Below are 15,164 nucleotides of genomic sequence, written 5' to 3' on the forward strand. Positions count from 1 at the left end.
GTCTGAGACTGTAGTATAAGAATCAAATATGGTTGCAATAATTATAAAATATTATGTGCCATACACATTTCTGTTGGTAAATTTTAAGTAGTGATGCAAGTACAGCCCTACATTTTCCGGCAATATTTTTCTTGTAATGTTATGACTAAATGCACAACTTTCAGAGAGAAAAAACAATCACAATGCAATCATATGTATAGCTGTATGGTATAGTATAATATATTCTCTTCAGAAGGGCCTTTTATATTGTGTCAGATCAAATCATTCTACACATTGACCATTGTCATGTTTGTAGTTCACAGTGAAATATGATAAGAAGGGCAGAGTTTAGAAGTACATATTATGTGTGTAGGGTTTAATCTCATGTTTTCAAAATGTGCACTTTTTACTTATGCAATTTCGTTGAATTGTAGTCGTCATTGATTGTAATATAGGCATCTTTTCTAAATATTTAGGTGGCCGTGAAAACGGCCGTTTTGTATTTGTCAGAGACAAAGAAATTTAAGCTCTCTCGCCACGGATACGTCTGGCAAGCTGGATGTCTTTGGGCATGATGGTGACTCTCTTGGCGTGGATAGCGCACAAGTTGGTGTCCTCAAAGAGTCCAACAAGGTAAGCTTCGCTGGCTTCCTGGAGAGCCATGACGGCGGAGCTCTGGAAACGCAGATCAGTCTTGAAGTCCTGAGCAATCTCACGGACCAGACGCTGGAAGGGCAATTTCCTGATGAGCAACTCTGTGCTTTTCTGGTATCTCCTGATCTCACGGAGAGCGACGGTTCCGGGCCTGTATCTGTGGGGTTTCTTGACTCCACCAGTGGCTGGGGCGCTCTTACGGGCGGCCTTGGTAGCCAGTTGTTTACGTGGAGCCTTTCCTCCGGTAGATTTTCTTGCAGTCTGCTTTGTACGAGCCATCTTCGACGAGTGTCAAATGAATGAATGAGGCAGTTCGCTCTCTGCATAAATTTTATACCGAGTCGAATGAATAACAGGTCTGCCTTCAAAATCACCGCGCCCTCACTAACGACCATTGCCATTGGTTATCTAACTGAGAGAGCCGGCCTGTGATTAGTCGGTAATAACTCGTGCCCATTGGCCCGGTGCAAAATCATTTCAATCCGGCTTTTGCACAGAATTTGTGAACTTAGAAAATTAGGCGTATATCGGTGAAATTTGAATTTAAGAGATACAGAAAAGCAACCAGTATAAGACTAACAGCAAATTTCGATAGAAATACAACATATACATGTCTTTAAAACTATTCAGCGATTTTCATGTTCATAATCAGATTAAAATCAACAACTCATAGCAACTCAATGCATACATGTAGGCCCTATAATCCGTTAAATACATCCATCAAATTCATAACTGATATAATGTATATGTATACCCTAAAAGGTCGAGTCGCATTATATATTTTTTTCAGAAGCCAAAAATGTTTAGAGAAGAGAGAACAATACATAATCAAGATGCACTAAGTACGTTGTATATATATGTACACATATTAGAATATTAAAACAAAAACAAAATATATAAATAAATAAATAAACTTACCACGATATCACAGAAAATGCCATGGGATGTAATCCAGTGCACTCATCCTGTAAATGCAGAGAGAAATGAGAATAGTCTGCTGTTCCCACATTCATAGTGACTGACACAATCATGTATATTTCATCCTGTATATGCACATTTCACATGTTCCTGTCCTGTAGAATTCAACAAAATAATAATTATGACTATGCCCCTTATTTATTTTTTGTTTGCTTTTGAAAAAGATTGACAAGCACGAATTCAATCACATGTCAAATAAAAAAAAAAAGGTAATGTGCATGCAGCCTCATCCTACATCTATGATTAGATATGTACTTGTTGAATTAACAATTACATTTAAATGAGTTCTTCTGTTAAAACATTCCAATGGCATGTAAAAAAGATTAAAAAGTAAGTGTTATATGCTGATATATGAATTCAAAATATTGTGAATTAAACAGGCCTCATTCGACTGATTGTCTCATTTGTGATATTTTCATATCCCTTAATTATTTATTCTTATTATCATAAAAAAAATAAAAATAAAAAAATTCTCCTTGGAAGGGGGGTGTTAGGTGTTTGGTGGGTTATTTATGGGTTTTTTGGGTTTTTTTTTTTTGTAATGTTGGGGACAGAGGCAGGGTGGGCATGCTATTGTTTAAAAAAAAAGATATCATTTGCACATTAATATTATTTTTTTTACAAGTTTAATATAAAGGCTAAAAATGTCATATTCATTACATGTTTCATGTGAATATATGTCAAGTGCAGAGACTAACATTTTCTAAATATAGGAAAACATGCACAGGTAGTAATAATGCATGTCAATTCATTTTGTTTGTGTCTGTTTTTTGTTCATTATATCATTCATAATCAATGGATGATATTTCCAATACAAATGAAGAAATAAAGTAATGAATGAATGAATACATGGAATGAATACCGACAGTCGTCACCTTTTTTTTATGCGATTTTAAAAACTATGTTTTATTAGATATGCACGCAAGCATGTAATGTTACATTTATGACACACACACACACACACACACACACACATGTACGTTTCTTTGTTATTTGTAATTGAGACATCTTTTCGAAAAATATGGGTAGCCCTGAAAAGGGCTTTTTTTTTTTTTTAAAGTGAGCAATCTGCAGTGATGCTGGAATTGCTTATTTCTTTGCTGCTGCCTTCTTGGGAGTCTTGGCTTTCTTTGCAGCTGACTTCTTAGGTGTCTTGACCTTCTTTGGCTTGGCTGCTGCCTTCTTTGGGGATTTAGTTGCTGCCTTCTTCTTTGGAGTCTTAACCTTTTTCGGTCCGGCTGCTTTCTTGGGGGACTTCTTCTTCTTCTCTGCAGTCTTTTTCTCTCCGGCTACCTTCTTTGGTTTTGCTGCTGCGGCCTTCTTGGGTTTTGCTGCCTTAGGCTTGGCAACTTTCTTGGCCTTTGGCTTCTTCTCAGTCTTGGGCTTGTCACCAAGCTTGAAGGAGCCACTGGCGCCTGTGCCCTTGGCTTGTTTCAGAGCACCTTTCTTCACTCCGTTCTTCAAAGCCATTTTCAAGTGGGCGTTGATGGAGTTGACGTCGTTGCCGACTTTGTAGTTGGCCATTATGTACTTTAGAATGGCTTGTCTGGAAGATCCGCCACGCTCTTTCAAAGATTCCAGGGCGGCCCTGATCATGTCAACGTACTTGGGGTGCGCTGCTGGCACCTTAGGCTTTGTAACCTTCTTCTTGGCTGGGGTTGTGGTTGCTGTATCTGCCATGGTTTCGGACGAAATGGAAACGGCGTTGTATTCACTGCGAACTAAGACGAGGAAATAATGGGGTCACAAGCACTCGCTGTTTTTGTTTACATCGAGCGCGGACGTCCTCGAAAACATCCCCTAAAATCGAAGCGCTTGTTCATACTGAGGTCGATGTGTGTTTTGATGTTGGTGTTTGCATCCTTGTTTCGACGTTTCATAGGCCGCAATTGTAACTATTCTACTAAAAACACGTAATGTGGATATATCTCTAAAGTATTCTCTGCGTTTCGCCCGTAAAAATATCACTAAAATAATCAAAATTAAACGAAAACATAGGCCAGACTATCATTTAGCAACTGCACAGACAGCTAAAAGTCGCGCAATCTCTCTAAAAATGATAATTTTTTAAAACTTATTCAGGGCTATAACCTGTTCACTTACTGAGACATGTATACTCAATGTCGTTTATTGTGGGGTGAAGTAATTCATGTTTCTTTTTTAACGAAACACGCGACAGCTCCGTGCATCCAGAAACACGCCACACAAAAATACGTGCCGGGAAAATGTTTACTCTAGGAATGGTTATAAATTTAAAAACCTGTCGGATAGAACAAATGAGACCAACACATAAATATCAAATTTGACAAAGGAAAAACTATATGTTAGTTTATCTATTACACGCAGCATTCTAGTGCAAAATACGCTGTAAAATCGTTTTGCTTATATACGAATTGTAATCCGACAAAGAAAAAAAAAATTCCATTCCTTTATTCCTTCACTAATTAATTAAACAAACTAAAATTTGTAAAAAAGAATTTTTATTTTAAAAATCCATTTCATTCATTCATTCATTCATTTTTTGTATTCATCGCGAACCTATCTTTTTTGATCGTACTGTCGATATCTATTTATCTATCCCCCCCCCCCCCCCACCCCCCTTTTTTTTTCTAACGCCACCAAATGATTTAGCTGCGCCTCAGAGTGTACACCATTACCTTAAATTAGAAAGAAATAATATGCGGTACCAAATATGTAATAAACTTTTCCAAGAATGTCATGCGACCAGCATGCGAAGTTAAAACACTTATTCACAGAACACACATTTCATCCCACATTGGTATTTGCATGATCTCTCGTTTAATTTTTCATCCTATATTAATTCTAATACTGAAAAATTTGATTGAAACCATCTACCAGCAACGTGTGAGGCAAACATCGTAAACTTATTATCTCGAGCTACCTCCAAAAAAAAATCAAAAAAAAAAAAAATCACATGTACATCAGATTGCATTTATAGATATATCCATAAGCCTATACAGATGTAGATTTCGAAATTAATGCACATACAATTTATACAATATTCACCCCTAGCTTTCAATATCATTGATCTCTGACATAAATGTATCATTCACAGTAGCACTTCATCGAGTATAAGTACATATGAATCGTAATAATTTAACATTTATGTGACAGAGTATGCATGTGTGTATATATATATACACGTTTCTTATCAATGGGTTTCAAACACTTCAGTTATATAAACACAGAAACCTAGAATTGTATATTTCCTTTTATACGACAAGTCGTTATCCAAGCACACAAAATCAGTTGAGTTAGAAATGTTAATTAATTAACGACCTGGTTATATATATACAGCACGCAAATTGTGCGAACATTCACGTGAATTTCTCCATAGTCTGTATCATCTATATGCGCCAAGTGTCTATTTATTTATTTTTTTTATTTATTTATCTCTCTCTCTCTCTCTCTCTCTCTCTCTCTCTCTCTCTCTCTCTCTCTCTCTCTCTCTCTTTTTAAGTCTGGCGATTTCCTTTACAAAATTAAATCGGGGAAAACGTTGATTACATGCAGTCAGGGACGAGGATGGTATTAATTGACAGCGTAATAGAAATGAAATTAATCGAAATACAAATAGAATGTGCAAATCGGAATCAAAATATTGAACACAGACAGTTTTAAATTAATATGTGTGTGTTTCTTTTTTCTTGAAAGCAACTGCACGCACGCTAATATATACCGTTGTCTCGATAATCTAAGAAGCGTGTTATCTACGTGTGCTTTTTATATAAATGCTTATGTGCATGTACACTGCATATTATAGAGGCATCTTTTCGAAAAATATGGGTGGCCGTGAAAACGGCCGTTTGGTATAGACAAAAAAGTCGGCAGAGCTGACTTTTTACTTGGCGGCGGGCTTCTGGGTCTTCTTGGGGAGGAGCACGGCCTGGATGTTGGGCAGAACACCACCCTGGGCGATGGTCACGCCGGACAGAAGTTTGTTCAACTCCTCGTCGTTGCGGATGGCCAGCTGCAGGTGACGGGGGATGATTCTGGTCTTTTTGTTGTCACGGGCTGCGTTGCCTGCCAACTCCAACACTTCAGCGGCCAAGTACTCAAGAACGGCGGCCAGGTACACAGGGGCACCGGCTCCGACTCTCTCGGCGTAGTTGCCCTTCCTCAGCAGACGGTGGATACGACCCACGGGGAACTGAAGTCCGGCACGGGATGATCGGCTCTTTGCCTTTCCCTTCACTTTACCTCCTTTACCACGTCCAGACATTTTCAAGTTGTAGGTTGGGTGCTGACAAAATGATATCAACGAATAACACACGATGCGCTGCGCCACGCTATTTAAACACTTCCACGGATTGAAATGTTCCGCCAATCGCTATGCTTGTCTTATACGCACCTCGGGCAAACCGACCAATTTAATGTTTACAAGGACGTCCGCAATTTACCTGTTCGCTTCAATCCCCCTCGCGTGATATATAAGGCCGCGATTCGCTTAGCGCCACTCATAGTTTCAGTTTGCCAGCAATCTGTAAACATGCCACCCAAAGTCGGATCTAAAGGAGCTAAGAAAGCCGCCACCAAGGCCAAGGCCCAGAGAACTGGGGACAAGAAAAAGCGCAGGAGGAGGAGGGAATCCTACGCTATCTACATCTACAAAGTCCTGAAGCAGGTGCACCCTGACACTGGAGTTTCCAGCAAGGCCATGAGCATCATGAATTCTTTCGTCAATGACATCTTCGAGAGAATCGCCGCCGAGGCTTCCCGCCTGGCCCACTACAACAAACGCTCAACCATCACCAGCAGAGAAATCCAGACTGCAGTCCGTCTTCTCCTGCCCGGTGAATTGGCCAAGCACGCTGTCTCTGAAGGCACCAAGGCTGTCACCAAGTACACCAGCAGCAAGTAAACTGCAAGCAGTGGCAGTTTGATAAAACAAAACGGCCCTTTTCAGGGCCACACAAATTTTTCGAAAAGCTACCATCTTTATAATGCAATAGTAAACAACTGTTTCAGTTGTGTGTACTGGTTGTGTCATTGTAATGCTGTCAATTTCTTAAACAGTCCTTTAAGGAAAATAAACAAATACATGAAGAAAAAAAAAACCCTCAAATACACATACATCAAATACAAATTATGCATCAGAGGGGTACGTGCATGTACAATAAAAACAAAATCTTTCCCAATTACAGCACATGTGCCCGATTTCCACAGATTTCTCCTATTTTCGATGTAATAGTCTTAGAGTACAGAAGATTCCCATCGGTTGTGTTTATTTATAGTTGTGTTTATATATAGTTGTGTTTATCTATAATGGCACATAACTGATAGTTGTAGCTGAACAATTTAACATATGATCTGTCTGTTGAATACTATTATCTAATGTTATAATAAATCTGTAACAACATATTCTGGGCACACTACTATGCTGTATATTCTAATTTATTTCCCCACCTATTAATTGTTACAACGATAATTCACTTCCGCAGATTTTAAGACTTGAATATGGTCCACAATAGCCCATATATTATTTCATTGTAATTTATTGATATTCAAATATCAGAAAACAATCGATAAATGATGTGTTTATGTTTACATATTATGTGTCTATTTAAACATGTTATAATATAGATTTTTGGAATAAAAAAATAACCAAACATTTATATCTAACAGCTGGTGAAATATATTGCTTTGTTTAAACTGCACGGAATGATTTGGTCCTTATTCTAAATATCAAGATTGTTAAAAAAGAAATAATAAAAATACAAATGTGGTTGGGTTGAATGAAATAAGGTGCAATTGATATTTTTTCTGAGTTATAGTCCTAGTCAAATTTGAATATAGAAAGCATGTCAGGGAAAGGTGTGATTGACAATGATGTGTGTGTCTTGTTTTGTTTTGTTTTTTTTTGGGGGGGGGGGGGGGGGGGGGTGGGGGGGGTTAGGGAACGGGTGGTGGTTTGAACTTGCCTTAACATTAAGTACTTATCAATAACCCTTTCTGTATTCCACTAACTCCTATTCCTTATGTCAGATATACATATATCATAACCCAGTATGTACAACATTTCACAACATGTGTGATAGAGGCATCTTTTCTAAAAATTTGGTGGCCGTTAAAACGGCCGTTTGTTGTCCTGTGCGTGTAGCACAAAGGCGGTTGGTTGTCTAACCACCGAATCCGTAGAGGGTACGTCCCTGTCTCTTCAGAGCGTAGACAACGTCCATGGCTGTGACGGTCTTCCTCTTGGCGTGCTCTGTGTATGTGACTGCGTCACGGATGACGTTCTCAAGGAACACCTTCAGGACACCACGGGTCTCCTCGTAGATGAGTCCGGAGATACGTTTGACTCCACCTCTGCGTGCAAGACGACGGATGGCGGGCTTGGTGATACCCTGGATGTTATCTCTCAAGACTTTCCTGTGACGCTTGGCGCCCCCCTTTCCAAGTCCTTTTCCTCCTTTACCACGTCCAGACATGTTTTCTCTCAGTTAAAGTGTACTGAAATGATTATCTACTGCCGCGTGAACAGCTTATAAAGCCCTTTATTTACGACCCGTGAGAGAGCATTCTACCTTGAAAAGTTCGGCAGGGAAAAATTAGCAATAAGTAAACTCAACGCTGATTGGCTACAGTGTAAACGCGCCTCGGCGCTTGTTTGTTGACATATTGTCTGCAGGCACTTTTCTCTTATATTTAATAAAACTTTTTTGGGTTTCTTTTTTTTTAAAAAGAGGGATGGTGGTATTGAATAAATCATTTGTTCCAGATTTTCTACATCTTACCAAAACATAGGAACACAATAATTATTATCATTTTGCTTTTGTTTAATATCATTTTTAAAGTGTAAACACACATTCTGTATTAAATCTAGTAATAAATACATGCAAAGAAAAAAAAATCATTTTTCTTACCGGTGAGTACATATCAAAATGAAAACATAATGCAATATGATGATATTTACTTTAGCAATTTCAGTTATAGTGTATAATTTCAATGTGTATTTCTTCCCTTTTTGATGAATTATGCACCAGTGATTCAGTCAAGTGTTCATTTCATTGAGATAAAAAATACACTTTCCATTCTTTACAAGGAAACCGAATAAAAGAAAGCAAAATCCGACAAGAACATGAACACATGCTCATGACATACTTTACCACTGAAATATGAAAAAAGAACTACAGGGGACAAATATTACACAAATTTCAATTTCATGCAGAATCGCTCTTTTAGTAGTGAATTTTCCTACTTTTAAACAAATTCGTTGCACTATCTTTATATTTTCTTTAACATAACACACAGTTATATGTGCGAGCATCATAGCACGAATGTCTGAGACTGTAGTATAAGAATCAAATATGGTTGCAATAATTATAAAATATTATGTGCCATACACATTTCTGTTGGTAAATTTTAAGTAGTGATGCAAGTACAGCCCTACATTTTCCGGCAATATTTTTCTTGTAATGTTATGACTAAATGCACAACTTTCAGAGAGAAAAAACAATCACAATGCAATCATATGTATAGCTGTATGGTATAGTATAATATATTCTCTTCAGAAGGGCCTTTTATATTGTGTCAGATCAAATCATTCTACACATTGACCATTGTCATGTTTGTAGTTCACAGTGAAATATGATAAGAAGGGCAGAGTTTAGAAGTACATATTATGTGTGTAGGGTTTAATCTCATGTTTTCAAAATGTGCACTTTTTACTTATGCAATTTCGTTGAATTGTAGTCGTCATTGATTGTAATATAGGCATCTTTTCTAAATATTTAGGTGGCCGTGAAAACGGCCGTTTTGTATTTGTCAGAGACAAAGAAATTTAAGCTCTCTCGCCACGGATACGTCTGGCAAGCTGGATGTCTTTGGGCATGATGGTGACTCTCTTGGCGTGGATAGCGCACAAGTTGGTGTCCTCAAAGAGTCCAACAAGGTAAGCTTCGCTGGCTTCCTGGAGAGCCATGACGGCGGAGCTCTGGAAACGCAGATCAGTCTTGAAGTCCTGAGCAATCTCACGGACCAGACGCTGGAAGGGCAATTTCCTGATGAGCAACTCTGTGCTTTTCTGGTATCTCCTGATCTCACGGAGAGCGACGGTTCCGGGCCTGTATCTGTGGGGTTTCTTGACTCCACCAGTGGCTGGGGCGCTCTTACGGGCGGCCTTGGTAGCCAGTTGTTTACGTGGAGCCTTTCCTCCGGTAGATTTTCTTGCAGTCTGCTTTGTACGAGCCATCTTCGACGAGTGTCAAATGAATGAATGAGGCAGTTCGCTCTCTGCATAAATTTTATACCGAGTCGAATGAATAACAGGTCTGCCTTCAAAATCACCGCGCCCTCACTAACGACCATTGCCATTGGTTATCTAACTGAGAGAGCCGGCCTGTGATTAGTCGGTAATAACTCGTGCCCATTGGCCCGGTGCAAAATCATTTCAATCCGGCTTTTGCACAGAATTTGTGAACTTAGAAAATTAGGCGTATATCGGTGAAATTTGAATTTAAGAGATACAGAAAAGCAACCAGTATAAGACTAACAGCAAATTTCGATAGAAATACAACATATACATGTCTTTAAAACTATTCAGCGATTTTCATGTTCATAATCAGATTAAAATCAACAACTCATAGCAACTCAATGCATACATGTAGGCCCTATAATCCGTTAAATACATCCATCAAATTCATAACTGATATAATGTATATGTATACCCTAAAAGGTCGAGTCGCATTATATATTTTTTTCAGAAGCCAAAAATGTTTAGAGAAGAGAGAACAATACATAATCAAGATGCACTAAGTACGTTGTATATATATGTACACATATTAGAATATTAAAACAAAAACAAAATATATAAATAAATAAATAAACTTACCACGATATCACAGAAAATGCCATGGGATGTAATCCAGTGCACTCATCCTGTAAATGCAGAGAGAAATGAGAATAGTCTGCTGTTCCCACATTCATAGTGACTGACACAATCATGTATATTTCATCCTGTATATGCACATTTCACATGTTCCTGTCCTGTAGAATTCAACAAAATAATAATTATGACTATGCCCCTTATTTATTTTTTGTTTGCTTTTGAAAAAGATTGACAAGCACGAATTCAATCACATGTCAAATAAAAAAAAAAAGGTAATGTGCATGCAGCCTCATCCTACATCTATGATTAGATATGTACTTGTTGAATTAACAATTACATTTAAATGAGTTCTTCTGTTAAAACATTCCAATGGCATGTAAAAAAGATTAAAAAGTAAGTGTTATATGCTGATATATGAATTCAAAATATTGTGAATTAAACAGGCCTCATTCGACTGATTGTCTCATTTGTGATATTTTCATATCCCTTAATTATTTATTCTTATTATCATAAAAAAAATAAAAATAAAAAAATTCTCCTTGGAAGGGGGGTGTTAGGTGTTTGGTGGGTTATTTATGGGTTTTTTGGGTTTTTTTTTTTTGTAATGTTGGGGACAGAGGCAGGGTGGGCATGCTATTGTTTAAAAAAAAAGATATCATTTGCACATTAATATTATTTTTTTTACAAGTTTAATATAAAGGCTAAAAATGTCATATTCATTACATGTTTCATGTGAATATATGTCAAGTGCAGAGACTAACATTTTCTAAATATAGGAAAACATGCACAGGTAGTAATAATGCATGTCAATTCATTTTGTTTGTGTCTGTTTTTTGTTCATTATATCATTCATAATCAATGGATGATATTTCCAATACAAATGAAGAAATAAAGTAATGAATGAATGAATACATGGAATGAATACCGACAGTCGTCACCTTTTTTTTATGCGATTTTAAAAACTATGTTTTATTAGATATGCACGCAAGCATGTAATGTTACATTTATGACACACACACACACACACACACACACACATGTACGTTTCTTTGTTATTTGTAATTGAGACATCTTTTCGAAAAATATGGGTAGCCCTGAAAAGGGCTTTTTTTTTTTTTTAAAGTGAGCAATCTGCAGTGATGCTGGAATTGCTTATTTCTTTGCTGCTGCCTTCTTGGGAGTCTTGGCTTTCTTTGCAGCTGACTTCTTAGGTGTCTTGACCTTCTTTGGCTTGGCTGCTGCCTTCTTTGGGGATTTAGTTGCTGCCTTCTTCTTTGGAGTCTTAACCTTTTTCGGTCCGGCTGCTTTCTTGGGGGACTTCTTCTTCTTCTCTGCAGTCTTTTTCTCTCCGGCTACCTTCTTTGGTTTTGCTGCTGCGGCCTTCTTGGGTTTTGCTGCCTTAGGCTTGGCAACTTTCTTGGCCTTTGGCTTCTTCTCAGTCTTGGGCTTGTCACCAAGCTTGAAGGAGCCACTGGCGCCTGTGCCCTTGGCTTGTTTCAGAGCACCTTTCTTCACTCCGTTCTTCAAAGCCATTTTCAAGTGGGCGTTGATGGAGTTGACGTCGTTGCCGACTTTGTAGTTGGCCATTATGTACTTTAGAATGGCTTGTCTGGAAGATCCGCCACGCTCTTTCAAAGATTCCAGGGCGGCCCTGATCATGTCAACGTACTTGGGGTGCGCTGCTGGCACCTTAGGCTTTGTAACCTTCTTCTTGGCTGGGGTTGTGGTTGCTGTATCTGCCATGGTTTCGGACGAAATGGAAACGGCGTTGTATTCACTGCGAACTAAGACGAGGAAATAATGGGGTCACAAGCACTCGCTGTTTTTGTTTACATCGAGCGCGGACGTCCTCGAAAACATCCCCTAAAATCGAAGCGCTTGTTCATACTGAGGTCGATGTGTGTTTTGATGTTGGTGTTTGCATCCTTGTTTCGACGTTTCATAGGCCGCAATTGTAACTATTCTACTAAAAACACGTAATGTGGATATATCTCTAAAGTATTCTCTGCGTTTCGCCCGTAAAAATATCACTAAAATAATTAAAATTAAACGAAAACATAGGCCAGACTATCATTTAGCAACTGCACAGACAGCTAAAAGTCGCGCAATCTCTCTAAAAATGATAATTTTTTAAAACTTATTCAGGGCTATAACCTGTTCACTTACTGAGACATGTATACTCAATGTCGTTTATTGTGGGGTGAAGTAATTCATGTTTCTTTTTTAACGAAACACGCGACAGCTCCGTGCATCCAGAAACACGCCACACAAAAATACGTGCCGGGAAAATGTTTACTCTAGGAATGGTTATAAATTTAAAAACCTGTCGGATAGAACAAATGAGACCAACACATAAATATCAAATTTGACAAAGGAAAAACTATATGTTAGTTTATCTATTACACGCAGCATTCTAGTGCAAAATACGCTGTAAAATCGTTTTGCTTATATACGAATTGTAATCCGACAAAGAAAAAAAAAATTCCATTCCTTTATTCCTTCACTAATTAATTAAACAAACTAAAATTTGTAAAAAAGAATTTTTATTTTAAAAATCCATTTCATTCATTCATTCATTCATTTTTTGTATTCATCGCGAACCTATCTTTTTTGATCGTACTGTCGATATCTATTTATCTATCCCCCCCCCCCCCCCACCCCCCTTTTTTTTTCTAACGCCACCAAATGATTTAGCTGCGCCTCAGAGTGTACACCATTACCTTAAATTAGAAAGAAATAATATGCGGTACCAAATATGTAATAAACTTTTCCAAGAATGTCATGCGACCAGCATGCGAAGTTAAAACACTTATTCACAGAACACACATTTCATCCCACATTGGTATTTGCATGATCTCTCGTTTAATTTTTCATCCTATATTAATTCTAATACTGAAAAATTTGATTGAAACCATCTACCAGCAACGTGTGAGGCAAACATCGTAAACTTATTATCTCGAGCTACCTCCAAAAAAAAATCAAAAAAAAAAAAAATCACATGTACATCAGATTGCATTTATAGATATATCCATAAGCCTATACAGATGTAGATTTCGAAATTAATGCACATACAATTTATACAATATTCACCCCTAGCTTTCAATATCATTGATCTCTGACATAAATGTATCATTCACAGTAGCACTTCATCGAGTATAAGTACATATGAATCGTAATAATTTAACATTTATGTGACAGAGTATGCATGTGTGTATATATATATACACGTTTCTTATCAATGGGTTTCAAACACTTCAGTTATATAAACACAGAAACCTAGAATTGTATATTTCCTTTTATACGACAAGTCGTTATCCAAGCACACAAAATCAGTTGAGTTAGAAATGTTAATTAATTAACGACCTGGTTATATATATACAGCACGCAAATTGTGCGAACATTCACGTGAATTTCTCCATAGTCTGTATCATCTATATGCGCCAAGTGTCTATTTATTTATTTTTTTTATTTATTTATCTCTCTCTCTCTCTCTCTCTCTCTCTCTCTCTCTCTCTCTCTCTCTCTCTCTCTCTCTCTCTCTCTTTTTAAGTCTGGCGATTTCCTTTACAAAATTAAATCGGGGAAAACGTTGATTACATGCAGTCAGGGACGAGGATGGTATTAATTGACAGCGTAATAGAAATGAAATTAATCGAAATACAAATAGAATGTGCAAATCGGAATCAAAATATTGAACACAGACAGTTTTAAATTAATATGTGTGTGTTTCTTTTTTCTTGAAAGCAACTGCACGCACGCTAATATATACCGTTGTCTCGATAATCTAAGAAGCGTGTTATCTACGTGTGCTTTTTATATAAATGCTTATGTGCATGTACACTGCATATTATAGAGGCATCTTTTCGAAAAATATGGGTGGCCGTGAAAACGGCCGTTTGGTATAGACAAAAAAGTCGGCAGAGCTGACTTTTTACTTGGCGGCGGGCTTCTGGGTCTTCTTGGGGAGGAGCACGGCCTGGATGTTGGGCAGAACACCACCCTGGGCGATGGTCACGCCGGACAGAAGTTTGTTCAACTCCTCGTCGTTGCGGATGGCCAGCTGCAGGTGACGGGGGATGATTCTGGTCTTTTTGTTGTCACGGGCTGCGTTGCCTGCCAACTCCAACACTTCAGCGGCCAAGTACTCAAGAACGGCGGCCAGGTACACAGGGGCACCGGCTCCGACTCTCTCGGCGTAGTTGCCCTTCCTCAGCAGACGGTGGATACGACCCACGGGGAACTGAAGTCCGGCACGGGATGATCGGCTCTTTGCCTTTCCCTTCACTTTACCTCCTTTACCACGTCCAGACATTTTCAAGTTGTAGGTTGGGTGCTGACAAAATGATATCAACGAATAACACACGATGCGCTGCGCCACGCTATTTAAACACTTCCACGGATTGAAATGTTACCAAGAAGATGGGTGAATAAGGCGTGTAAACTGCCTATATGAGGATAGATAAGATACTATAAAAATGAAATACGAACAAATCTCATAATTTCTTTCTAAATTATTGAAAATAATGTGTATTTACCATGACATCGATTTATAACCTTTAAATGTTTTAAATATTTGGAATAGGTTGATTTAAACTGGCGTATGTGTGTCAAAACCTCCAAAATAGTGTCATTTTTTGAACTTCAATACCTTTTCTTTTATAGAGTGGGTCTGGGCTCCATATTTTTGTCATAGTCTATATAA

At 38.0% G+C, this 15,164-nt stretch overlaps 4 protein-coding genes across 4 annotated transcripts; all 4 read right to left on the minus strand.

The window, feature by feature from the left end:
* Window positions 1-5,410: 5,410 nt before the first annotated feature.
* On the minus strand, window positions 5,411-5,890 carry LOC128187840 (histone H2A-like). The gene has a single exon (XM_052858466.1). It carries the CDS (start codon window positions 5,852-5,854, stop codon window positions 5,474-5,476), a length of 381 nt encoding a protein of 126 aa, XP_052714426.1. The 5' UTR covers window positions 5,855-5,890; the 3' UTR covers window positions 5,411-5,473.
* A 3,147-nt stretch (window positions 5,891-9,037) lies between these two features.
* LOC128187839 (histone H3) lies at window positions 9,038-9,872 on the minus strand. The gene has a single exon (XM_052858465.1). The coding sequence runs from the start codon at window positions 9,824-9,826 to the stop codon at window positions 9,416-9,418; it is 411 nt and encodes a 136-aa protein (XP_052714425.1). The 5' UTR covers window positions 9,827-9,872; the 3' UTR covers window positions 9,038-9,415.
* Window positions 9,873-11,614: 1,742 nt separating this feature from the next.
* Window positions 11,615-12,205, minus strand: LOC128187417 (histone H1-delta-like). Its single transcript, XM_052857863.1, has one exon. It carries the CDS (start codon window positions 12,203-12,205, stop codon window positions 11,615-11,617), a length of 591 nt encoding a protein of 196 aa, XP_052713823.1.
* A 1,780-nt stretch (window positions 12,206-13,985) lies between these two features.
* On the minus strand, window positions 13,986-14,825 carry LOC128187841 (histone H2A-like). Its single transcript, XM_052858467.1, has one exon. The coding sequence runs from the start codon at window positions 14,772-14,774 to the stop codon at window positions 14,394-14,396; it is 381 nt and encodes a 126-aa protein (XP_052714427.1). The 5' UTR covers window positions 14,775-14,825; the 3' UTR covers window positions 13,986-14,393.
* Window positions 14,826-15,164: the final 339 nt, after the last annotated feature.

This window comes from Crassostrea angulata, chromosome 6 (assembly GCF_025612915.1).
Source record: "Crassostrea angulata isolate pt1a10 chromosome 6, ASM2561291v2, whole genome shotgun sequence".
Lineage (NCBI taxonomy): Eukaryota > Metazoa > Mollusca > Bivalvia > Ostreida > Ostreidae > Magallana > Magallana angulata.

Coding starts and splice junctions, on each gene's coding strand:
- LOC128187840 (XM_052858466.1), bottom strand. CDS start 5,854: ATGTCTGGACGTGGTAAAGGAGGTAAAGTGAAGGGAAAGGCAAAGAGC.
- LOC128187839 (XM_052858465.1), bottom strand. CDS start 9,826: ATGGCTCGTACAAAGCAGACTGCAAGAAAATCTACCGGAGGAAAGGCT.
- LOC128187417 (XM_052857863.1), bottom strand. CDS start 12,205: ATGGCAGATACAGCAACCACAACCCCAGCCAAGAAGAAGGTTACAAAG.
- LOC128187841 (XM_052858467.1), bottom strand. CDS start 14,774: ATGTCTGGACGTGGTAAAGGAGGTAAAGTGAAGGGAAAGGCAAAGAGC.